At 38.7% G+C, this 26,864-nt stretch overlaps 1 protein-coding gene across 2 annotated transcripts in view; it reads left to right on the top strand.

The window, feature by feature from the left end:
- Positions 1-26,864, top strand: part of Uvrag (UV radiation resistance associated) — a 310,440-nt gene that overhangs the window by 221,661 nt on the left and 61,915 nt on the right. For both annotated transcript variants that reach the window (XM_005379880.2, XM_005379881.2), the window contains one exon: positions 25,241-25,319. In XM_005379880.2, the coding sequence (XP_005379937.1) occupies positions 25,241-25,319 (79 nt within the window). The remainder of the gene's footprint in view (positions 1-25,240; positions 25,320-26,864) is intronic.

Genomic DNA, 26,864 nt, shown 5'->3' with positions numbered 1-26,864 from the left:
AAAAATAAGATGGAGAAGTGTGGATTATGCTTGATCTGGAGTTATTTATTGAATCTCATCTGTATGAGTAAATGTTTGTAGAGAACATAAAATAAATTACTCTTTACACTCACAAAAACTTATATCTAGTTGTTTATTGGGTAGAGTCAAGGACACAAAAACCATTAAATTTTTGAATCAGTTCCAAACCTTAGTATTAGCCAAGGGACTATAAGATTGGGAGTTTGTAGTATTTTTATTGGTATCTCAAGGAATATGAATTAGAAGCCATTTCTGTAAATCACGTCACATGTCGTATCAAAAAGTAATTTCTCCTTCATAGCTTTCTGCATCATAGTTGTAAAGTTAGATTTTTCATGATGACTTTGTAACCATACCTAGATGTGATGGTCTGAAAAAGACCAGACACATGGAAATAATAGCCAGTGTGTAAATAAAAATTCTATATCAGTGTGTCCAAATAAAAATATAACTCTTTGTCAACAAGTAATGGAAAAACTGTGACTGTGAAGAAGGATTAAAAGGATGAGCCTCACCAAGCATGGTGAGTAGCCTCACCAGCTATGCAAGAGACTGAGGCCAGGAGTACAAGTTTGAAGCCTGCCTGGGCGACTTAGTGAGACCCTGTCTCAAAATTTAAAAAAAGGTTGGGAATATAGCTTAGTGGTAAAGCACTTGCCTAGTATGCATGAGACTTTGAGTTACATCCCCAGGACCTCAAAAAAAAAAAAAAAAAAAAAACTCTGATCAGGCACTGGGATCAGGCAAAAAGGTGCTTGAATTTCAGTTCTGTGAGGGAGCAGAGGAGATCTGGTCTTCCCCATGCGTGGGATATGAAGCAGAGCCAAGTACCTTCCATGAAGCCATGAGCTGGGATTGTGCTTCCCTATCAGGGGATGGCTGAGAAATTGTGCTTGTCTTCTGTAACAGATGAAGAAAGCAGAAACCCCACAAAGCCAGGATCCAGGAATATACTCTGAGTTGACCCATATTACACTGTGAAGTCCCAGTAATACAGTGGTTCTCACTAGGGGGCAATTTTGACTCCTAGAAGACATTTTGATTGTCATGACTTGGGCAAGAAGAATGAAAATGGACAGTTACTGGGTAGAGGCCAGGGGTGCTGCTAAATATTCTACAGTGTACTGGTCAGCCTCCCCCGCCCTACAACCAGGAATTACTTGATACAAGTCATCAGTCATGCTGTTGTTGAAAAATCTTGTGGTAGGGTAATGAGTTATGAGCCATTTGTGGCACTAATGGAACTTCTTGACTGGAAAGAATGAGCATAGAGATAGATATGTAAGGGGGAGTAAAGCCAGAAAATGGGAGAATCCCCACTTGAGGAAATAGAAATAATAAAAAATCTGAAAAAGACTAAAGTATATTGAGATGTCTCTAAATATAAAGGAGGAAATAGCATCCATCGAACAAGAATGAGCCTTTGCATGCAGAAATAGGGAGTTGTGATTTTAGAAAGGTAGATATTTAAAAAAGAAGGTATGGAAAGAGATACGCAGCCATTGAAACTCATGTGACGAAAGATCTGAATAAATGGTTACACACAAATGTATATGTAGTACCTTATTCAGCTATCACTTTTGCTACTCTAATTTGTTGACTCTATTTGTAATATTTTTCTATAAAATTGTTTTTGAATTTAGAATAATATTCTATAGTATATGGTAAATCTATACTCCCCCATGGGTGTATTCTGCCGGAATGCAGAAAGAAGAGCTTTGGCCCATGATGGCTGAAAGTACGTAAATAACAATGTTAGCTCTCCAGCAAAGAAATAGAAAGTGTATGTTACACTGGCTTTCAAAGCATAAGTGTTGAAATAGAAAATAGTGTAACAATCAGCAGGCAAGAAAGGGGTTAGTGGAAGTTACTTGACATTAAAAATGATATCATACATATTACTCTAACCCTAGGAAGAGTGATCAGCCATTATATGAAAGTATTTCTAGAAGTGAGTTTGGCCAAAAAAAATAGGATACCTAAATAATTTTTGGATTTTTTTAAATCCAGAAATTCATGGGAGAATTCCTTCTTTCTGCAGGGTCTTTTTCTAAGTTACTGAGTGAAAGTTTTAGCACATGAATAGAGAGAAAGGGAGAGTGACAAAAGGGAAGGAGGGAGGAAGAGAGGAAGCAAAAAGAAGAAACAGGCCCAGACAACATTAAGAACCCTTTGGGGCAAATGGTAAAAAGACAGTTCAATTAAAAGCTTATTAAAGGTTATTAACCGGTTAGGTGTCAGGCAGGAAAGCAGAATCGATATGAATATTAGGTTATAAAGGATTTACTGTAGGGAGAAGATCTTACACAGTTGTAGGAATAGCTGGAGAAGTCAGAGCCCAAAAGGGGGACTTGGAGGACCACAGACAAGTCACTCACCAGCCCCTTTGAAGGTCCGGTGCAAGTGAACAACTCAGAGTAGGAGGGAAGTAGTGGGAAGTGAGATCCATCTGCTGAGTGGGATCCCCGAGGAGAGCAGTTGGAGACATCTACAGAAGGCTGTAGCTGTTGCATCTGGCAGAGGGACTGGTGTCACTGTCAGCATGGAGCAAGAGCCAGAAGCAGAATGGGAGCACAAAGACCTAAAGGAATCTATGGGGAGCTCATGTCTATCTGAGAGTTTTTTTTTTTTTTAGTAGGGTCTCACTAGGTATTCCAGGTTGGCCTTGAACTCACTGTGTAGCCCAGGCTGGCCTCAAACTTGCAGGGATCCTCCTGCCTCAGTCTTAAGAGAGCTGGGATTACAGATGTGGGACACCATACCTGGCCCTGTATGTTATGTCTGATTAGCATAATCTTCAATATGTAATGCCTGCTGTTTTACTTGTCTTCCTGATCTTACACAAGTTTTTGTTTAACCTGGATCCATACAGGTGCTGGTATTCTGGGAAATGTTTCCAACTTAGTGATGTTTATACAGTAAATACCCACAACAGACATGAATGGGCTTTGTACTGTATTCTAAGAATATAAAGATTAATAGCTACAGTAGTAGTAACCCAGAAAATTACAATTGCTTTTACTATGTTTCAGGTGCTGTTCAACATTTTATATATGCACATACATTAATTGTCCCAAAAGCAGTATGAGATCAATGCTGCTATTATTCATTATGTCAATATGTAAACTGAGTCACAGAAAAGTTAAGGAATCTACTTTCAAGGCTGCATACTGTTTTCTAGAGTTAGAAGCAGCAACAGTTTGGCACAGCGTAATAAAATGGAAACATAGCCAGGTGTGGTAGCACATACCTGTAGTCCCACCACTGGGGAGGCTGAGGCAAGAGGATTGTCTCGAATTCAGGGACTGCCAGGGCTACATAGTGAGTTCAAGGCCAGCCTGAATTACATAGTGAGACTCCGTTTCAAAAAAAACAAAAATGGGCTGTGGATTTAGCTCAGTGGCACAGCGCCTGCCTGGCAAGCGCAACGTTGTGAGTTCAATTCCCGGTACCGGGGAAAAAAAAAACAAAAACAAACAAACAAAAAGGGAACATACTGAGAGCCTTGTTCAAAGGAGCACATGTAAAGATATTAAATGTATCACTGTTTATATAGTGAAAAAAACAGAAAAAATTAAAATAGCCTAAATATCCTTCAGTAAAGAAGAAATAAAATGTGGAATACCTATAAGATGGAATACTAATTAGGAGTTCAAAGGATTCTGTTAGGTACATATAGCAAGAAAAATAGTTCTCAAAAAATATTGAATAGAAAAGTAACTTGTAGAATATGTGTTGTTCATTATTACTCAGAGAAACACTCATATTTAAAAGTATCAAAAGCAGTGGTTTGTGAGGAGAGGATGTGGCAGATGGACAGCCATGTCGGTAACTTTCAGCAGAGCTCTGTGTGCTGCTCACTCTTTGCGTTTGCTGCACAGAAGGTGCGCCCAGCTGCAGTCTCAGGGAGTAAACCACAGTTGGCTTTCTACCAATCATGGTGGTTCTCTTCTGACCAATAATTGGTTTGGGAATTAATTCATGGTCCTGAGGAATTCCTCAGGGTCCTATTGGGGGTAATTTTATGCTAAGCCCGGATGCTAGTAATACTCAATTTCTTGATCTAGGTGCTGGGCTCTTGGGAATATAAATTCTGTGAAAATTGCACTTAGCGGTAATGTACTTTTCTTAACGTGTATAAAAAAAGACACGAGAAAAGTCTGCCATCTTCTGCTAGAGGTTGTCTTTACAGATGAGACCTGGCTGATTAGCAGTAATCCTATTATCATGTATGGGCCTAAATCAGTCTTCTCAGGATAGCAGACTATAAAGATGGGAAAGCAGAGTTATGAGTAAGGTCATTGGGGTTGCTTGTTATTGAAACCAGTCTTTTCTGTTCTTTTTATTTTTATTTATTTATTTATTTATTTATTTATTTTGGTTTTTCTCCGGTACCGGGAACCAAACTCACGACCTTGCGCATGCCAGGCAGGCGCTTTTGCCGCTGAGCTAAATCCCCAGCCCCTTTTCTGTTCTTTTTAATATTTAAAATATGTCACTTGAAGTTTAAAAAATCCTAATAGAGAAAGGAACGTTAGAGAAGGTAAACAAAGAAAGCTCACTTAATCTGTAATGTTCTATTTAACTGACAAATAGAAAATAATATCAATTTGTCATGTCCTGGAAATGGCTACAAAGTTCACTTTTCTCTGATTTTAAAATGAAGTGAATACTATTATTTCAGATGTACTTTCATTTTTAAAGAGGAGGAAAAAGAGTGCCAGATGAATTGTATAAAGATCAGGAACAAAAATGATGGTGTGATTATTCTAAGTTGAGATGCAATGAGAAATATTTCTCACCAAGTAAATCAAGAACCAATGTGTGTGTAATGATTTAATAAATACTGGGCTCTTGCTTTGTGCAAGTAACCCTCACACTCAATTTGGGGCTTACATTTGAAATCACTGTGTGTATTTACAAGGAGCATCTTCATATATGGGTACAAATCTTCAATAGGAAGTTAAGTTTCTAGCAGACAGCTTCCTGTGTATCAGGCTAACGTCTACATTTTAAATTAGATGATCTCCAACATTATTTCCAGATTTGGTAAAACACTTATAAACATTTTTGCATCATTTGGCTAAACTCATAAAGCAAATACAAGTAAAATTAATATAACAAATTATTCTTCTGGTAGAAAAATGAGCAAAACTGACTCCTAAATTTATATTGTTCTTTCTTGAGATGATGATACTCAAGCCTCAAATTATGATATTTATATAACTGGTTCCAGACTACAATGATAGGAAACAAGCCTATGATAAAAGAATAGACTTTGGTGTACAATCCAAATTAGAATCTCAGCTCTCCCTTCTCACCTTACCCTTGCAAAATCACTTCTCCATGCTTGAATATGGAGAAATACTGTAAGTTGGGAGTCGATGTGCGTTGAAAACATCAAATTAACAATGACTTAAACAGATAGAATTTTATTATCAAGTGTAAAAATCCAGGGATCAGTAATCAAGGGCTAGAATGGCAATGCCATAAATACTTTAGAAAACCCAGGCTGCTGCAAGGTCTCTGTTCCACCAGCCCACTGGTCCAAGATAATGGCTGGAGGATCAGTCATTACGCAGCCGGCAAGGAAATGGGTACGTCACTATTCTCTGGTTTTAAAGTGAAATGGGTGACCCTGCATCTCCTAAGGACCTTTGTAAAGGTTGAGAAATATGTCTTTCTCTGGCTGGCCTACTAAATTTCAGTGGTTCTGTTAAGTACAAAAGAGGAGGAGAATGGGTGTTGGGGAGGAATCAGCAGCCTCTGCCACAGGGTTGTAAGAATTAAATGATACATGAAAATACAGTGCACCAAGCCTGACATGGAAGCCAGCAAATGAAATTGCTATTTTAATCATTTGTAATGAACTTGTAATGAACTTTGTAATGAATTTGTAATGAACTTTGAATTTCTGACTGAACAAATGTGCCTTTTTCCTCCCGTAAATGCCACTAAAATAACAGTACGGGATTAAAATTTAGAAAGCATATACCCCACAGTGACAAAAGCAACAGGAGAAGCAACCTCTAGAGAAAAGAGTTGTCAACTAAATTGTGAAGACTGGGCAAACTGGAAGACAGAAGAATAGCTCCTGACTTAGCAGACTGCAGAAATGACAGTCTCAGAGTCTGCAAGGAGGAGAGCTGAGAAGGAAGCTTGTTCACACTGCAGAAATGCCAAAAAGCTCAGAATTGGAGGGCGGGTATCTTTGAAGGTGAGACTTGTATGCCTGGAGACTGTGCTAGAAGTTAGTACATCTAATAACGCCTCAGGCAGCTGCCTCTCCCTGCACTAGCAGAAGACTTAAGATTTACTCTTGAGAGAGCAAACCTGACTAACCCTGTATTCAGGGACAGCATGGTAACAGAGGGCAGAGGCACCATGCTAAAAAAAGAGGAATTCAGTGAATGTCTGCCCAAGGGAATGGGAAATTGATGCAATAAAAAATATGTACGGTTTGTTTCAGTTAGATATCCCCAGACCAAACCTCCAGACCTCACTGATCACCCCAGAATGAAACCCACCTTTTGACCAATCCCACTTATGAAGAGTTTTCAGTCACTTTCAGTGCTTTGCTTTAAAGAGTAAGTCATGCCAGGCATGGTGGTGCAGGCCTATAGTTGCTGCTCCTCTGGAGGCTGAGGAAGGGGGACTGGAAGTTCGAGGCCAGCCTGAGCAACATGAGACCCTGTCTCAAAATGAAAATAAATTTAAAAACGAAAATAAAAATAAAATAGTTCAGTGAAAAAACACTGCATAGAATGTGTGAGCCTTGGGTCCAGTCAAATTATTCAGAAAAATAAATGGTCAATCAAGGAAGTCACCAGACATTGAGGAGTCCTCTCATATGAAATAAAGAAGCCAACCAAATAAATTTTTATAAATGATATGGAGGAAAGAAAGAATATAGGCATAGATAAAAAGCCAAAAATTTAAAAGACCATTAATAATACCTTGAAAAAACATGAGAGAGTACTATAGTCAAGAACAAAAAAAGGTAGTATAAAAACGAGCTTACATTACAAAACAGTCAAAGCTTAGAAATTTTAAATGATGGAATTAAATAAATAATTCACCAAAAGGTTGGAAGGTAAAATTGAGGCAGTCTCCTATGAAGAAGAAAGAAAAAAGCCAAAAGCAAAGATCAAAAATAGGAGTCAGGCATGGTGGCATGTGCCCATGATCCCAGCACTTGGGAGGCTGAGGCAGGAGGATCTCAAGTTGAGGCCAACAAAAGCAATTGAGAGGGGCTGGGGATTTAGCTCAGTGGCACAGCACCCGCCTGGCAAGTGCAAGGTTTTGAGTTCGATTCTAGGTACTGGAAAAAAACCAAAAAAACAAAACAAAACAAACAAAAGCAATTGAGAGCAAGACCCTGTCTGAAAGAAGAGAAGAAACTAGAGACATTCCTCAGTGTCTGATGACCCAACATGTACCAGTGAGTGCAGAGAAATACTATAGACTGTATGTAACCCAGTGGCAGAGCACTTGTCTCACGTACCCAGGACCTTGGGTTCAATCCCAGGAATAGAAGGGAGAAAAAAAAAAAAAAAGACAAGTTCAGTTTTCACACTACAGTGAAATTGTTCAATTCAGGAAGTGAAGCAAGGACTCCAGAAGCTTAGAGGGGGGAAGTAACACACAAAGAAATAGAAGTCCTATTACCTGACTGCTCAAGGCAGTGCTGAAAGCTGGAAAGCAATGGAACAAGCCCTTCAAACATTCTGCGGGGAAATTATTTCCATAACCTGCACTTATGTATCTATCAAGTCATCAATCAAAGGGGCTGGGGACTTAGCTCAGCTGCAAAGCGCCTGCCTGGCAAGCGCAAGGTCGCGAGTTCGGTTCCCAGTACCAGAGGGAAAAAAAAAAAGTCATCAATCAAATACAAGGACAGTGTATTTCAGGCATGAAAACTCCCCAAAAGAAAAATTTTACCTATATGCTTTTCCTGGGAAGCTCCTGAAGATGTGCTCCGTTACACAGGGGCTTAAACCAAGGAAGAGGAAAATATCATTCAAGAAGAAGGGATCTCAGAGGGAAGGGAGATTGGATATCAGCTCCTTGACTGCCTATAAAGCAGGAGAATGAAGGCCAAGAAAGAGAGGAATTGATAGATTATCTGATGGATTTAACTGTATTGCGAGAGTTTTCATTGCTGTCAGAAAGTCTGGGAGTAAATTTTAGCACTGAAAAAACAACATGGTTGTTAACTTCAGGAAAACCGAGTTGAAAGAAATAAAATATACACTACATGGCTCAACTCAAAATAAAAATTACATGGCTCTAGTCCTCTCATGTTGCGTGTTGATTTTACCAAAACGCATGTGGACAGAGGAAAGGGAAGTGTGGGCATTTGGGGAGGAGCAGGGAAGTGACGTGCGAGAGAGGTAAACCTTCACCTTCCTCAGTAGGTTGCCAGGGGGTCATTTTTAAAAGCCATGGAATCAAGCAATGGGTCTATAAGGATGTTAACTAGAAACATTTAGGGTAAATACCAGGAAAAAGCAGTTTAAAGTATTGAGAATGATTGGTCCTGGGGCCTAAGACTTGATGGTAAAGCTAAGGCAGTTTAGCCAATTAACTTGTAAGCTATTATTTTTACCACCAGGCTTGAAGAACAATTTGACCTTTTAATCCGCGTACATGTATTATTTCAATAAAAATAAACACTAATTTGTAAGTGTGCTCTCTGTGGCTTCATTTGTATTCATTGTAATCCAATACAATTCAGCGGATATTAATTCAGTACCTGGTGGGTTAGAGCATTGCACCAGACAGACATGTAAACGTGTGACTGTAAAACAAAGTCTAATGTGAGTACATGCCCCCCGGTGACGTAAATACTGGTAACTCCTATGGACCCGTCTCCCTTCTGATTCAGGACTAGGGGAAGCCTTCAGAAGGATAGAGCATTCACGGTGGGCCTCTGGGTAAGAGAAATTCGAATAGAAGATTCAGTGCCAGCTGTGGCTGGGTTGTCAGGCCCTGCCCACCCCACCCCCACCCCCACGTGACCAGAGGAGGAGACATGTGCAGGAAAGAAGTCTGGGAGAGCCGCCTTCTCTGCCTCTGCTAGACATTTCTATTAGTCACTTTTTCCTGAGGATTTACTCTGCTGCCCTAGCACCCAGACATTCTTAATTTTCGTATTGACTTTACCATGCTGGGTTAGATTGTTGTTCTCTCTCTGCTGGCTCCCTGCCTCTTAAACTTTTGGTCTAATTTCGAGGAGGACAAGGAAAGAGAAAGAAAATCTTGGTTTCGGCTGGCCAAATGTAAATTCCTGAACAGAAAGACAGGCATTCTCTTCCTTGACCTCGCAGGCAGCCAGTAGTGCTGTTATCTTTTTGAGGTACTGAGATTAAACTGTCATTTTCACGGCTTGCACATCATTTTTAGAACCCTCGTGAGTAATATAGGACACATCCAATTTTTTTCAAAGAGGTGTAGTAATTTCTTCACCATAAAATATTCCTTTGTTATTTGTGGAAAAAGGTTTTTCAGAAGTAATTGTACAAATAAGTGTGGGGTTTGTGTTCGTATGTGTGTGTGTATCTATATAACATCCTCCAAATTTAGGGTTTTGTGCCCTAGATTTGTTTTCTTTTACATTGTTGGGTCCAAAAGAGGAAAGACCGGCTTAGAACTAAAGAGCAGAGCTGAACCATATGTTTTATACCAAATTAGAAACAGGTGAAGGTTGTTAAAATCCAGCAAGCGCTTACAAAAGCTTAGACTGAAGTTTGTATTAAAGGCAGGTGGTTATATGTACAATAAAAAGCAGTCACCAGCACACCGGCTTATTGATACATATGTGATTGATCTTTTGGATAAAAACAAGGAGGAGTTAATAAATCACTGCACATAGCTATAAAGATGTTTGGGCTTGAAAGCCTAGCCTGTACGAGTAAATGTGGACCCTGAAGGAAATTTATGAAGCATAGATCCTTTTAGCTTTACTTAACAGCTAACATCTGACTGACCCAGGGGGACCATGGAAATTTATTGCTGGGCCATTCAAATATTTGAGCTGTTGTGTGATGTAGAACAGGTAAAGATTAGCCCAATAACAAATATGAGGCTATAAAATAAAATGAGATTTCAATGACTTGTAAGTACTTGTCAGAGGTCAGCTCCAAATGACTGGTCAGAAATGGGGGAAACTTGTTGCTAATTAAAGCAGATTGATTATGACAACCTAGATGTTTACACTGGTTGCTGTCAGATCGATGCTCTTTGGAGTTTCCTCCTCCTGTGAAGTCCACACCTAACAGAATGACTTAGGACTTTCTACGTTGTCCTTTTGTACTCTGAAGTGGGTGTAATGATGAGTTGAGGTGATTCCTTTTGCAGTTTTATGTTTAAAATATGTCTTTCTCATATGCATTCTGAGTATATGGATCCTTAGTATATTCACTTAGAAAATTGATGTCAGCTAACTTATGTATGTCATTTTGAGCTTTGACATCCAGAACGCAGGTAAAAGTTTTTTTGGCTTTATGATAGATGATCTAAAATTAGCCTTTAAAACTTAGATAGTTAACAGATTTATGCACACAGTTATTGAAAACTTGATTTAGTGGAATTAAATGGATTTATTTCCCAATCTTTTATTCACTTTTATTTATGTAAGTTCCAAAAGTAATAATGTATGTAATATTGTTACTAGGACTTTAGTTTCACTTTGGACTTTAATGAGGCCTACAGTTATTGGTGTTGACAAGCTCTGCCTTTCTGACTTAGCTCTAACCCCAAAATGTTGTCATAAAAGCTGTATTTGGTGATTTTCAGGGTGCCAGCTTATCACATCAGTGGATGAATTTGGTCATAATTCAGTGTGTGAACATCTGATTTGTGGGGAAAAGAAATCCACAATTGCTTATAGAACCCTTGAATGAAATAAATTTACAAAATAATCTCAATAGAGGAGCATAAAATTAAAAAGCAGAAGTTTAGGAGTCAGGCCTGGGTTGGAATTCCAGTTCCATCATTTCCTCCATGTGTTTGATCCTCTCTTCATTCTGCAGGTGAGTGTGTTCCAGGTGTGGTGCTCAAGGAACTGGGAGACTGTATTGAGCAATACGTAGAGTGTGAAAGGTGATGGAGTAGGTATGTTACAGGATCTATGAGGGCACACAGGGAGAAATGACTGGTTTAAACTTGGGGCGGGAGTGAGGTGAGTGGAGTGGGTTTGGTTGCCCTTTTAGGAAGTCCTGTGACCACGGGTACTTCGAGGAATGCTCACTGGACCGTTGCGAGGATGGTACAGATAATGTGACTGTACTCATCTCTGCCGTTCCTGATGCTCGGTGGCTGTTTCCTAAATGCCACCCAGCATCTACACCATCGCTGTTTTGGTGGTGCTGGCTGGCCTTGCTTGAGCGGTGTAGGGCTCTGCCTTCTATTAACCCATAGCAAGTTGCCATTCTGAAACTTGGAATTTTTTCCGCACTAAAGAATTTTTCTTGTGAGTAGAACCCAAAACACTTTCTAAAATAAGAGTTGGTTTATAGGTGTACTGAAACTAGAAAGAATGAATGAGGAAAATATTTCTGCCTCTGAAACGCATTGTAATTGATTGTGCTTTGTTTCTTTAATTCACAGGTTAGTCAGTTTTATTTGCTTACTGAATCATTCATTTTTTGTTTTTTTATTTTAAAGAGAGTAGTAAATGAGACACAAACAAAAAATAGAACAATAGCGGCATACCAGTATCACAAACATAAACAAACCAAAGCAAGAACATTTAAAGTGATACAGGCTTTCAAGACAAAATAATACAAATCAACAGTGGCTGTTACATTACATATTGCTATCCTCAGCTACGTTGCTCAGATCACCAGATGTAAGAATGGAAGATTGTCTGGTGAAACTCTGTACTATCTCTGATGTTTTATCTAATAATTATTTTCTTATTCTCTTTAATGGTTTAAATCATTCATTTGAATATGTTTGCCCAGTACCCACTATGAATAAGAACCTGAGCCTAGGCTGGGCGTGGTGGCACATGCCTATAATCCCAGTACTGGGGAGGCTGAGGCAGGAGAATCACTGGGAACTTGAGACCAGATTCACCTACATGATACGACTGTGTCTCAGAAAAAAAGAACCTGAGCCTAGCACTCATGTCTTCAAGGAGACTGCATTTTTATTGAGGGAAAAAAGACATTAGTACAGGATAGAAAGTGGCAAGTGCATAAAAATGTTTTGTGATTTCAAGAGGCAACAAAATGAATAAAATACGCTTCTTTCCTTGAGGTACTTACCGATAGAAATAGGCGTGAAATACAGCATACCCTCATGAAAATTAATAATAATTAAATTCCACTTGTATCCTACTAACTGTACTGGGTCTAGATTATTTCTTCTTCTTCCTCCACCCCCCTCCTCCCCCGCCTCCTCTCTCCCTCCCTCTCTCTTCTCCCCTCTCTCCTCCTCCTCCTTCCCCTCCTCCCCCTCCTCCTGCTGCTGCTGTTCCTCCTCCTCTTCCTCCTTTTCCCTCTTCTAATTCTCACAGCAGCCCTGAAAGACTGGTATATTAAACCCATTGTAGAGTTTGGGAAACAGGTTCGGAGTAGAATGTCCTGGTTCACACCCAAGTAAACAGCCAAGCTGGAATCTGAGCATCTAACTTCAAAGCCTTAATTATTATACCAAAACCTGCCTTCTGCTTTTTTCTTCCTCTCCCCTAAAGCAGGTATTAAGTAAATAATTTTGATATATACTGGATTAAGCACCTGTTATGTTCCCAACACTGTATAAGGAAGTGGTTTATAGAGAACACGCCATTAGGCATACTGACATAGTGAAATAAATCTATATTATTCACACACGTTGTGAAGGATTCTCTTTAGAAATTTTAAATGGTGAATAGTTTTTCTTCCCCATTTATGTTCCATATGAAAATATCTTCTGGCTTTACCAAGTATTTATGAACCTTGCATGCTTAATTGTAGGCTTTTCAGTATTTTTTTAACATTTATAGATTTTGTGGGAAACAGGTGCTGTTAAACTCAGGCAAACAGAATGGCTGTTAATGTTGTGGAATGTGATTTTGATTCACTTGACAGGGTTTTTATTTTACAAAACTGACTATTAAAAAGACATGGATTCCATCCTTCATTGTGCCTGTTGTTCCCTGAAGTTTGCCTGTGTACCGTTTTTAAACAGTTGCAAAAGACGTGTGGAAAAGCTTGGTGCTGAGGTTTCTATCAGTACCCTGAGACTGAGCTCTGAAACGGTTTCCACAGTGCTGCGACTTACTAAGTTTTAAACATGGTGATTAATTTTATTTTTAGCTTTCTTACCAAAATTACCTGGAAGTTTATCTCCCTGAAATTTCCTTCTATTTTTAGTACAGCTGTCTAAAATAATTATATTCAATATTGACAAAGAGAGTATTCTGATATAAATCTTTTCATTATGTCTTCTGCCCTGCTTTTCCTTTTTTTTTTTCTTTTCTTTTCTTTTCTTGTCTTGCAGTGCTGGGGACTGAATCCAGAACCTTAGCACTGAGCTAGATCCCTACATTTTTTTGAGACAGGGTCTCGCTTAGTTGCCCATGTTGGCCTCAAACTTTAAATCCTCCTGCCTTAGCCTCCTGAATAGCTGCGACTGCAGTGTATACCACCACGCCTAGCTCATTATGTTTTTTTAAATTTTTGGGTTGACATCTTACTAGCTATTTATTCTCTTTCATTTGCACATGTGATCTTTCATTGTATATATATTTTTTCTCCGTTCTTACTCCAACAGAAGAAAAACATTATTCTTTTTCCTAGCCTCCGATTAGGATTTTTGTTCCTCCCTCCTATTAGGATAAAGATGAGACCGTGCTCTGATGTGACCTACAGCGTGCTCCATTATCTGCCCCATCTCTTCATCTGCCCATCCTTTCCGCTCCTCCTCTCAGTCTAATCATGCTGTCCTCCCCTTTCCTTGAAGCAGCATTCTTTCTCCTGCCGTAGGGCCTTGCATTATGGTCTTCCTCTAATGGGAACATTCTTTCTACTAGCTCCTACCCACCTTGGAGAGCTCAGCTAAACTTACTTGGTCTCAGAAATCCTCCCTGACTCCTTTCTGAAAGAAGGTGCCTTTCCTTCAGAGTACTTCATTTATAGATGAAACATTTGTGAGTGGGATTATATGAGTGATCCTGGTCTGCATCAATGGACTCCAAACACCATGTCTGTATTTGCCTACCCGTATGTCTCTGCCACTTAGCATTGTAATTAGCACATATATAAGTTCATTGGAATTTTGTTTGATGAATCACCTACGTCCATAGTGATGATTTTTTTAATGCCTCTTGTTATGAAAGAGTTGTCCCATCTGCCATCTAAGACAGAGCTTTATCTGTAGTCTAACCTGTGAGATAAAGAGCCCGCCCCTCTCCCCTTACAGCACCCTTTCTTCTGGGCTTTACCGTGTCTCTCCAGTGGCCGCACTCTGTTCTTACTGTGCCAGGATTATCGTGTCTGTTTCCTTACATCTCATCCCTCCTGAGCTCATACCAGTCTGCCTCAGTCCCCACTATTTGGTTGTTTTCCAGTTTTGGGGATTGAACCCAGAGGTGCTCTACTCTGAGCTATAGCCCCTTTTATTTTTTGAGACAGGTTCTTGGGGAGTTGGCCTAGACCGCCCTCAAACTTGGAATTCCCCCAGCTTCGGCCTGCTGAGTAGCTGGGATTATAGGTGTGCACCGCTGTGAGTGGCTCCCATTATTTGATCTGAACTTGCTTTAGCTTATTCCCAAAGCTACTTACCAGTGAACTCGTACAATTAAATTCGGTGCACACACTAACCTCTCCTTTGGTTGGCCTGTCAGCAGCATTTCACTGCTGACATCTTCCTTCTTATATTAACACTTTATAAATCTGAACTTTTCCAGTGAGAGACTTCTTGGTTTTCCTCATCTCTCTTAATCAGTCTTTTTCTGGCTGCTTTCATTTCCCCATCCTTAGGTGATACTTACAAAGCTCTGAAGCCTTTGAGTATGATTTCTGTAGGCTGTTTCATTCTGCCTACAGCTTCAGTTTCCATCTCTGTGCCTGTAATTCCTTAATTGGTATTTTCACCCCAAATGTCCCTCCCAGCTTTACTTATATATAATAAATGTACATAATATTTTCTGGAAGATGAACCCATACAGTCACCTTCCACTCCTCCTTCTTTACATAACAATAACTAATCCATCACAGGGTCTTTTCAGATTTCCTCCCACCTTATAGTTCAAATCTGTTCACACGTCTTTTTTCTGCCTCTTGGAACCCAAAGCAAAACTGTCAAAACTTTCAGCCTGAGCCATGGCAACAGATTCAAGCCAGGTGGTTTTTTTCCCCCAATTATAAATCTCAATCCCATTACATCCGTGTTTTAAAAACCTGTTATAACGCTCCCATTAGCCTTAAGGACATAATCTGGATTTCTTGCGGTTTATGAAACTCCGAGTCTGGTTCCGCTGACCTCTCTAGCCTTATGCTGTAGCACTGAGCCCCTCAAACTCTATTTCTTACCTCAGGCTCTAGCTGTCTGTTTTAATATTACCTATACCTTCGTAAGATGGCAGCTCTGTTCTGTCAGGTGCTGAGGCCTACAACTTTGAAGTCATCCTTGGCTCCCGTGCCCCTCAGACCTCATAGAAGCCCTTTCAGCAGATCACGCTGGCTCTCTCTTTAAAATAGGAAAATTGAACCACTGCTTACCACCTCCATAGCCACTATGCCCCTGGCTCGAACCACTGACTTCTCTTGTCTACATTTCTGCAGTAGCTTGTCCAGGTATCCTTTCTTTTTTTTCCTGCAGTTTATTCTCACAGAGCATTCTTGTCTATTCTGTTTTCAGAATCATCCTGTACTTCCTCTACCATTTATTTATTTATTCATTCATTCATTCATTTAATTTTTAGTCTTTATATTTTAGTACTGGGAATTTGACTCAGGGCCTCACACTTGCCAGATAGGCGCTGTGCCACTGAGCTATATCCCCAGCTCTCTTCTACCATTTAGAATAAAAACTATGAAATCCTTCACTTACAAGACCCTCCAGCGTTTGGATCTACCATTTAGAATAAAAACTATGAAATCCTTCACTTACAAGACCCTCCAGCGTTTGGATCCATTGTCTTGCTGGCCTAATCTCTTATTTCTTTAACCTCATTCTGCTCCAGCCATTCTGACCTTTGCTGAGTTCCTCAAGCATGAATGTCCCAGGCATTCCTGTCTTGGGGCCTTTGCACTTCCTGTTTCCCCTGCCCAGAACACTCTTCCCCTGATATAGCATCAGTACTTTGTCACATCCTCGGGTCCTTATTCAAATATGCCCTTCTTAACAACATTCTCTTGATTGTTATTTTTCCCTCATTCTTTGAATGGACCTGGTCTCTCTGAAATGTAAGCCTCATGAGAACAGGAAGTTTGTTCATTACGTAGGCTCAGTATTGAGAACAGTGCCTAGAAGGTTGGATACTCAGTAAATGTTTGGTGACAAGTGAATAAAAAAGAGTATTTGCCTAAGTGACTTATCAGAGTGTCTGGTATAGAGTAGGTAAATTATTTGGTGATTAAATAAATTCAGTATAATTTCAAATGTTCTTTTATCTTTTTCTATAACTAATCTTTTTCTAATAACTAATTTAAAATGTTTTCACAGCCAGGCATGGTAGCACATGCCTGTAATCCCACCACTTGAGAGACTGAGGCAGGAGGATCACTGCAAGTTTGAGGCCAGCCTGGGCTGCAGAGTGAGTTCAAGGCCGACCTCAACTATATAACCTAGGTCTTGTCTCAAAAAAACAGAATAAAAATTTGTCACCTCCAGGAAGCTGCCTGTGATTAATCTCATCTGTCTCTGATCCTTTATACCTATAGCTCTACTTAGCAGTTTCTGACCATTGTCTTTAACTTAATTTGTAAGTAGAATTTGCTGATCAGTTAAATGTGAGAGATAATTAACAAAGGTGATTCTATTCAGTTTAGCAACAGTTAGAATAAGAAGGTATATGCCAGGTCCTGCAAGAGTACTGTTCCTAATCTGAAAGTGTTTGAGATTTAAGATAAACATTAACAGGCTATTCTTTCACTATAAAATATGTGAATAGCAGTACTGTATTCACAAATACTACAGGAACACAGTAGCTCAGGCCTTAGGAAATAGGGGAGGATGTGAAAGGTGATTTCCTGGAGTAGATGATACTTTCCTGGACTCTTTAAGGATAATGAAAAACTACCCAGTGAGAATAGAGAACAGGTCATTCTTGACAAAAATTTCTAGCTTGAACATATAGATGGATGGAATTAGAAAAGGTAGATCTGATATTAGTATACCTCCACTCACAAACTAACTTCTCAGCACAATTCTGGTGACAGGCCAAACTGGACAAGTCCTAACTGAATTTCCCCCTAGGGTCAACATTGAACCTAACCACTGAATTTGATTCAGTTGTTATCCAACTTGATTTGCAACCAGAATCAGGGAAGGAATCAAGTTCCTGAACTGAAGTACCACTGTATAACTACCTAGCTCTTTCTGACTAGTGTTTGCATAGTAGATTTAAAGGATAAGACGATACTCTTAATTTTGAACAAGTAGAATTTGTAATGTTTATGGGGCTCTTAAGAGAAGATACATAGCACATAATTAGAAATATATTTGGGAAAAGACTGACTTAGTGCAAGAAATAATTGATGGTATAAATGACTTTCAATGCTTTCATGTATTCAACATTATTAAATTTCTGTACTGTGGCAAACAATGTATTAAATACTGAAAATACAGCCATTAAAAATACAGATAGAAATCTGTGTCTTCTTGGAGCAAACATTCTGGTTGGAGGAAACAGACCCCAAACAAATAAGAAACAGATGATATGACAGAGACTGAAGGCCTATTATTTTCTCTTCTTAAAGTTAAAATTTTACTGTGGGAAATTTTATGCATAAAAAAAGGAGAGAAAATGATAGAATACACCCTATGTGTAATAATTAAGAGCAATCATCAATCTTATTTTATCTGTATCCCTGCTACCTTTATTTCATCTTAGTGGATTATTTAAAAATAATTATTGGATATTATAACATTTTATTCATAAATGTATATTTATAGATATAAATTAATATATATGAATATATATTTATACATATAAAAGGTAAATTTTTTACTATAATGACTGTATCCACTTCTTAATGTCACCTGTGTTCATAGTTCTCCCTTTCCTTCATTATCACTAGCTAAAACTTTTGTAGGTTTATTTCCATTTTATCTCAAGGTTTTGTAATGCAAATTTCTAAACATATACAAAAGTTGAAAGAATTTTATAATGGCAACCTACAGTTAACACTGTTAGAGTTTATCAACCTTCTTATTTTGGAACAGCGGTTCCTAACCTTTTGGTGCCAGGGACCACCTGTTTTGTTTTGTCTTATTTCATTTTGTTTTTGTTGGGGGTGGGTACCAGGAATCGAACTCAATGCCTCATGCTTGCCAGGCAGGTGCTGCACCACTGAGCTAAATCCCCAGCCTACTTAATTTGATGAGTCTCAAAGTAAATTGCAGATACCAATATGCTTCCTCTTGATACTTCACCATGCATCTGATAACTAGAACCATAATCTTCGTTTATGGTTTTCTTTGTTTTGAGGTAAAACATGCAGTGAAATGCTCACCTCTTAAGTCTGTGCAACTTTATTCCTATCAAGATGGAGAACATTAATCTTCCTTGGAAACATCTTTCTGTCTCCTTTCCTATCAATTGCCATTTTCCCCTGTCACCCAGGCATTATTCAGCCATACGTCAGTGTTAACCAGTTCTACAACTTCACACAGGTGGAAGCATTGCAGTGGAATACATTTGTGTAAGATTTGTCACTTGGCGTGTTTGTAGGTTCCTCCAAAGTGTTGTTTATTGGTAGTTCACATCCTTTTATTGAGTATTATTCTGTTGTGTGAAAATGCCAGTTTATCCATTCTCCTAATGATGGAGACTGAAATTGTTTTCTTCTTAACATTACAAAGCTACTGTGTTCTTTTATTACAATTTTATGTACGCAAATGTTGTCATTCTTGGTTTCATTTTTTAGAATTGCTATATTGTATGGTAAGTGTAAGTTCATTTTATAAAAACGGGTACGTTTTACATTCCCACCAACACATATACTTGTTTGGTTGTTCCTCATCTTAAGTCTCCTTTAATCTGAAGTCTTTCTTCTTCCTTATTTTTCCTTATTTTTTTTTCTTGTGAAGAGAGTGAGTTTGTAAGTACCCCCAGAGAGTGCCCACATTTTGAATTTTGTTGATTACATTATATTATTGTCATTTAATATCTCTTTCTCCTGAATCCCCTATTTTCATGGGCGTTACTGATGCTTTTTATTGTATCACATATGGAATCACCTCATGTCTAACTATCTCTTTTTGTGTAATGCTAAAACTGATCAGGATATCTGGCCTTTGTTAGTCTAATCTGTACATTGTGCTGTTTCCAAGGGGCAGTTTAAATCGAGTGGTCTGTCTAATAGAACTTTAACCAGTGGCCAGAATGGCGAATGTGTGTCAGCTCTATGAAGAAATGGAAAACATTAAAACACAAGGAATGTCAAGTTCAAAAGCCCCAAAATAGGGAACAAGCTTGGCATATTCAGGGGACAGAAAAAAAGCCAGCATGACTTGAGCCTAGTAAAATGCAGAAAATGATTAAAGGTATAAAGCCAAAGAGGTAGCAGTGAATTAAACTGTGTAGGACTCTGTAGGCTATTCTCTGAAGACTAAATTTTATTTCAAATGCAGTGGAAAATCTTTTGATGTTTTAATGGGTACCATGATCAGATCTGATTTTTCCAAAGACAGTTTTGGCTGTAGTGAACAGAGAAAAAAGTGTCCTTTGTTAATTGTGCTCTTCATACTTTGTAACTTTAGCCCAGACCAATGGATATCTATTACTTTCTTTGCTACTTTAAATTGATTATTATGCCTAGAATGAGATAGCATTTATGCGGGAATGTTAAGTGCTACAAGTTTTCAACCAAAGAAGAATTGAAGTTTAAAAATAAATTTGAATACAGTTAAAATAGCAAATGACAAATGAAAATGGAAATGTTCTTAAATGGCTTATTTTGTAAAGAGTACATTTTGGGCTGGTTAGTAAATTTTTAACACAGAAACAGGTGCTCAAATATTGTTACATTCCTTAATGAAACCCTATAGCCATCCTTCCCTATCTTACGTACCTATGGTCTGCCTTGAAGTTTCACTGAATTATTGTCACTGTGTAATGCAGTACGATTAAAATTTCAGTGATATTATGCAACTTGGGAAAAAATGTGAGAGTTTTGTCTTTAGTCTTGAGAAAGCATAACATAATTTGTTATGGTGTTTGTGTTTTCTTTTTTTGTTTTGTTTTGGTTTTGGTTTTTAGTCAGTTTTTTTACTTTATCCTTCTCTTGAAGTTAAGTAATTTAGTATGGTTCTTCAGTTTAGTAATTAATCTCTTTTCCTTAGTAGGGAAGAGATTAGAGGTGTGCTAGTGACGTTTTACATATTAATTTTTTTTTCTTTTGCCCCGGAGGATTGAATGAGGAGGTTGGCTGGTTGGTTCATTTTTTAAACTTCTTCATTGGGCTGGGTGTGGTGGCACATGCCTGTAATCCCAGCACTCAGGAGGCTGAGGCAGGAGCATTGTTGCCAGTTCGAGACCAGCCTGGACTACAAAGTGAGCTCAAGGCCAGCCTGAACTGCATAGCAAGACCCTGTCTCAAAAAGACAAAAAAATAAAAACAAAATAAACTTCTTCATTGGAGTCCGTGTTGCTTTAATATTTAGCAAAGCCAACCAAGAACTGGTTGCTCGTGATAGGCCATCTCAAACAGTTATAAAGGCTGGTCTTCTAAACTTCCTAATAAGAGGAAGGTAGGTATTAACATAATAATCTATCCTAATTTCTGAATTCCCAAGCATACCAGAGTTGATTTATAATTTAATGTGGTGTAATTGTTTCACAGGGATTTTTGTGGAAAATGTCTTTCAAAGCGAGTTTTATGTTCTTTGGCTGATAATTCAGTTTTATTTTTGTTCTTTAAATGTAACATAACCCACCAAATAAAGCATGAGACCGCCAGAAGAAGAACTATGTGCACATGGGTTGTGAAGTGTAGGCAAATCAATGCTTTGCCACTGGAGTATGGAATGAAAAATGTGGAATCAACCAGCAAACAATCTCTAGCATTAAGTAGGTAACAAGAAGGTGAAGGGGAATCAATGAGGCCTGGAGATTCCAAGTAGGATTTTGCAAGCAATATGGTGTCTTGAACTAAAATTTATAAAGGGTGACATAGCATTTAGATAGGAAGGAAAGAGAAATGCTTTGCCCCAGTAAGTGAGCAAAGGTGGAGAACTTCGTTGATCATGACTGTGAGGAAAACACATGAGCAGTGGGTGACTGATAAATTGGGCAGGTAGGTCAAACACTGAAGCCTTGAAAGCTAGGCAGAGGAGTGGAAATGTAAAACAACAGATTAGGAAGCAGGGGTGGAAGTGAAATGATAAGCCTTACTTCAGAGAAATAATATTTTTACCAACAGATCCCTGCCGATAGCTTCACAAGGCCCTCTCTCCCGACTGCCCCTGCTCTGTGTACCTGTAGCCCTTATAATGACACTTAGTGGACTCTGGGCTTACTCGGATAATCAAAGATGATCTCATCCCAGGATCCTTTAATATTTTCGACCCTTTTTCCAAATAAACTCACATTCACAGGTTCCTGGGGAATAGGACATGGCTGTAAATTTGGGGAAACCGCCGTTCAACTCCCTGCCCGTTGTTTGTTAGTTGCCCGTCTCTGACTGGCTGTCTCTACTCAGTATTTTTGGGACTTTGAGCACCTCTGCAGTCACATCAGTCTTCCCATAGCTCTTGCCATTCACTCGGGTTCTCTTTACTTGAAATTAAGTAACGAACTAACTTCTTTTTCCTCTCTGAAAGTCCCCCATTTGCGGTTCCTCAAGCACCTGTCCTCCAGGCTAAACTCCTCTGGTTGCCGTCAGTCATTCCTTCAAAAGTGGCTCTCGTTAGCTTAATCATCCTCCCTGTGCTTCCTTAAAGGATTCAGAGGCAGCAGGAAGAATACTGCATTTATCCTTGGGGACCTAATAATGAGGTCATGTCTGTTGCACTTACTAAGTAGGTGACCGAGGCAAGTCTGTTTCATCTAAATAATAGTAACACTGTCACAAAGTAATTGTCACTAGCACATTCCCCAGTTTAGCTTCTCTGCTTCTGTTAGTGCATTCTGGGATCACATAGCTTTTGGTAGTTGTGTCATAATTTTTCAGTCATGTTGAAATTGTATACTAAAGAGCTCCAGATCTTTTACACACATGGTCTATTTTCTTAAATATATTTATCAAGTATCTATTAGTAACAGTACTAGGCACAACTAGCAAGGCAAAAGATGAACAAAATAACACTATCCCTGTCCTGCTGCAGCCAACAGGAGACACTTATTAACCAAATAATCACAAAATGTAACATTATAAGCTGAGACAGACTCAAAAAGGAAAAGATTGCAAACTGCTCTAAGCCAATTGTAGAGTTCCCAATCATAATTATTTAGAGTACATAAAGTTATGCTCCAGCAATTAAGTTTGGAGGTCTGCAGTGTCCTTACTACCAAGTAGGTGCAGTGACAGTAAGACTCGGATTGAATTATTTCACACACCTCATCTATTTGTTGCTTTCTACTTCAGTGATTTTTCACCATGTGCAGGCAGTGAAACTTTTAAGTAATTTGAACACTTAATTTAATTTGAAAAATAATATTGGCCATTTTTTTGCCATTTAATGTTAATAGGTGATACTGAGTAACTAAATTAATAGGAAATACATAGTTTTATCTCCCAGTTTCTTAATGGGATACTTTCATTTACTGAATCCTGTTTGTGGTGTTAAAGGACATTGTTTCTGGTTATACTGTACTTCAATAACCACATTCTTATCTAAGTTTTTTGCAGTTTGCCAATGTTATTCTTCATCTATTATTGAAATAAAATACCTTTTATTTGTATCTTATATCCTGATGGTAATAGGTTTTACCCTTTAAAATGGGTTCCATTTTTTTCTAGATTGCTTAATAGATTTTTAAATCCCTGTACTTTTACAAAGTAAGATGCATGTGTGATGGTTATAAACTATTAAACTGTTCAACTTGAAGTGACCCATGAAGAATTTGAAAGCAACATCAAACTGTAATATTTGATCTTTTCTTAACGTTGCCCTATTTGAACCTTTAGCTCTAATCATTCTTTAGATCTGTTTTGATGCCTCATGTACCTGTGGCTCTTTCTAAAAGAAGTCATAGTGAAGTCAGAATAAAGTCACATGTGAGCTCATGAATTTAGAGGTTTTCATGAGTGTAGCGGTTTGCTTTTCAATGTATGCTGACCTCACTTTACCCTTCCAACATATGAAACAGTCGCTGGATTTATAACTTGAAAATGAAGATCGTCTAGGTTTGGAGAACTAAGATTGTCTATGCGTGATGGCTTATAAAATAACAACTCTGGTGGATTCTTCTAAAATGCGCTGTTATAATTTTGCACATATGTAATTTCTTTGCATGAGTTTGAATGATTCCCAGACACCTTGCAAAAACCTGGTATTGCACTATGCTTACTCTGAATTTGCTTCACTTTCATTTTTATTCATACCAGTTCGGGGCAAATACATGTCCTAGTTTACTTTTTACTGTTTCAATTAAATACAAAACTATGTCTTCTTCCTGGGTGTCTAAAGCATTCGATTTCCCTTAATAACTTTTTAGTTCATGACCTTGCTCCCTCCCGAGTGCCTGTAATTTTACAGCACAAAGAACTTATCTTTTGGATACCATAAAGTGAACAACTCTTGAGAATTTAATAAAAACTTAAATTGTTTCCTTTTTAAAATTTTCCTTGACAATGCTGTCCTCTAAGCTTTAGGGAATGCCTCTTTTGCTCAAGCTTTAGGAAAATTGAACGAAGAATATTTAGTAATTGCTACCTACCATTCATTTCGGTTATTTTATTGTATTTTGTACTGGGGATTGAACCTAAGGCCTTTGCAATGACCTAAATCCTTGGCGCTTTTTGTTTTTTTATTTTGAGACAGGGTCTTGCTAAATCAGGAAGTTGCCCAAGCTGGACTTGAATTCCAGATCTTCCTGTCTCAGCCTGCTAGAGTGCTGGGATTATAGTCATGTGCCACCACATCCAGCTAAGATTTATTTTATTCTTGAGCATAATTGTATATGGCAAAACTAAGGAAGATGATGTTTTCTTCATGACCCTAAGAGGTGACTCATCTGTGAATAAAGAAATGTTTGCAATGATAGGACTTGTATTTGATCTTAAGAATTATAAAGAAGATTAGAACACAGGTATGCACTAATCTTTTCTTCTTCACTTATAAGTTTGAAGAAAGGGAAATAGCAAGGAAAACTTCTCTAAAACAACGCCTCCTCTGTGAAGACCCAGATTCTGTGTCCTTGTTCATCAGTGAGTCAGGTGACACTGTGAAGTAATGTTATGTGTAGGAGCTTTGGGGCCTGAGAACATTGCTGCAGAGAATGTGCATCCAAGTTCTGTAACATGGTGAATTTTTAAATGAATTTTAGCTATACTGGTACTTATCTGGTTGGCCATACTAATAGAAACAGAGTTTTAGGGGCTGGAGGTTTAGCTCAGTGGCACAGCGCCTGCCTGGCAAGCGCAAGGTCGTGAGTTCAATTCCTAGTACCAGAAAAAACAAACAAACAACAAAAAAAAGAAACAGACTTCTATATTTTTCTTTTCAGTCTGATTTTTTCCCCTTAACCTTCCTCTCCTGTTTAAGAGAAGTTGAAATGTCAGATTCAATATATTAGAGGAAAAAAATTCTGAGACCTTGATGTAGGGTATCAAGTTTATGACATGTAAACAGGAAACAGTGGCTTCATCTCTTGGAAGCTGGTAGGTTACTGCCTTAGATGTCTCTTGTTGCATGACCTATTCAATTTTCCCTTTAAAAGAAAGCAACATTGTCCTAACTTAGCTATTACTACAAAGACATTAGTAGATTTCAATGACTTTAAGTGATTTAGTCCAATCTTCAGATGTTTATATTTAAGAAATTTCAGTATCTATCAATAGCTTGGAGGTTTTATTTACTTGGTCTTGGAAAACTTCTGATCTGTATTTACCTTTCATAGGTTCCCACTATATCCAAAAGGAGGAGAGAAGTTGCAGTTTGATTATGGAGTCTACCTTCTGAATAAAAATATAGCACAGGTAAGTCACTCTTGACTCGCCTACTTTGGATTGTTACCGTCTTTCTTTATAGTAAGTACTACAATTGACTCTTTTGTTACCAGGTGCATTAGTAATATCAGGTTCTTTTTTGGCTTCAGTCTTACTCTGTGTCAGTGTGACCTCACAGAAGCAATGGGTACGAATCGGAATCTTCCTGCTGAACTCAGAAGCTCTTTTCTGTCTTCTTACTTGCTGGTAGGCTTGGACTTGAATGTGTGGACTTTGTAATCTCTTGCTCTACAGCTTGACTGGTAATAACGTTCTTCTCTTAGACCACTTCTAGAGACTCACTTTGCATCACTGTTTATAGAGTAAAAGTTCAGTGCCTTTGGCAAGTCCTTAATAGTCTCCTCACTTCATTATCTAGACCCCAACGGAAAAAGATCAAGTGCATGTTCCTTCCCACCCATCTTGGATTTTTATGGGTCTTTCAACATCCTATCAGTTAGTGCCCCACTTGAGTAATGTTTTTCTACATGCCCCAGTAAGACTATCAGATGCCTGGGTTTGTATTTCCTTGAAAGAAATATGCTGCATTTCTTTAGTACACTACTTGGCTCTACTTCAAGAGGTGGACATTCCATAAATTTTCTTGTGGTAAAGGAAGACCAGCTTCAGTGATCTGTTTTTATTTGGACATCCTTTCACTTGGACTGTCCCATGGACTCAGTATCCCCAGCTTGGCTGTTATTTAAAGATGTTATCAGCTATATCCTTAGAATTTTCTGTTTTACAGAAATAATAAGGTTTATAATGCTTTTGTTTTTATGAGCCTGAGTTGCCTGTTATCTGTATGAATCTGAAATCTCGCTGAATAATTTCCTTATTCATGCCCGATCGATCTAGAATTAGTCCTCCGTGTAGTGTGACCATCACCCTTCCTCCCCTTGCCAAGTCTCGGTTGAATGTTGGTTTTGTTTAATCTGGATTTTATTGAGATTTGTTATCATTTTCTGAAATTGGGTCAAATTTCTAGTTGCAGTGCTCAATTAATCATCTGCTTCCTAGCCCCACCCTCAGTGTCCTCTCTGCTCTTCTGCTATTTACTGATACTTTCCGTCTAGCCCGCGTTCTTACCCCCAGGCCGGCAGCCTTGCTCTCAGGCTCTAGCCTGTGACTCGCCTCTTCACGTGCCGTTCTTCTCACTGTTGACACCTTCCCTCCCTCATGTGTTGGCAGTTAGGAATTCCAGTCAAAGAAACAGACTTTAACGTTGGAACTGGGGCTGGGGATTTAGCTCAGCGGCACAGCGCCTGCCTGGCAAGTGCAAGGTTGGGAGTTCGATTCCTGGTACTGGAAAAAAACCAAAAACCAAAACAAACAAACAAAAAAATGTCAGAACTACCTAGCTCACAGTGTACTGACCACAGTTGTGTTGTGCCTTGGGAAAAGCAGTGCTTTGACAGAACTGGTTAAGAAGTCCCTAAACTAAAACCATATTAAGGATGACGAGGGGCTGGGGATTTAGCTCAGCGGCAAAGCACCTGCCTGGCAAGCGCAAGGTCGTGAGTTTGGTTCCCGGTA

Source organism: Chinchilla lanigera, unplaced genomic scaffold (genome assembly GCF_000276665.1).
Source record: "Chinchilla lanigera isolate Chin_1 unplaced genomic scaffold, ChiLan1.0 scaffold00013, whole genome shotgun sequence".
NCBI classification, from domain to species: Eukaryota; Metazoa; Chordata; class Mammalia; order Rodentia; family Chinchillidae; genus Chinchilla; species Chinchilla lanigera.
This window is presented reverse-complemented; position numbering and strand designations above follow the sequence as displayed.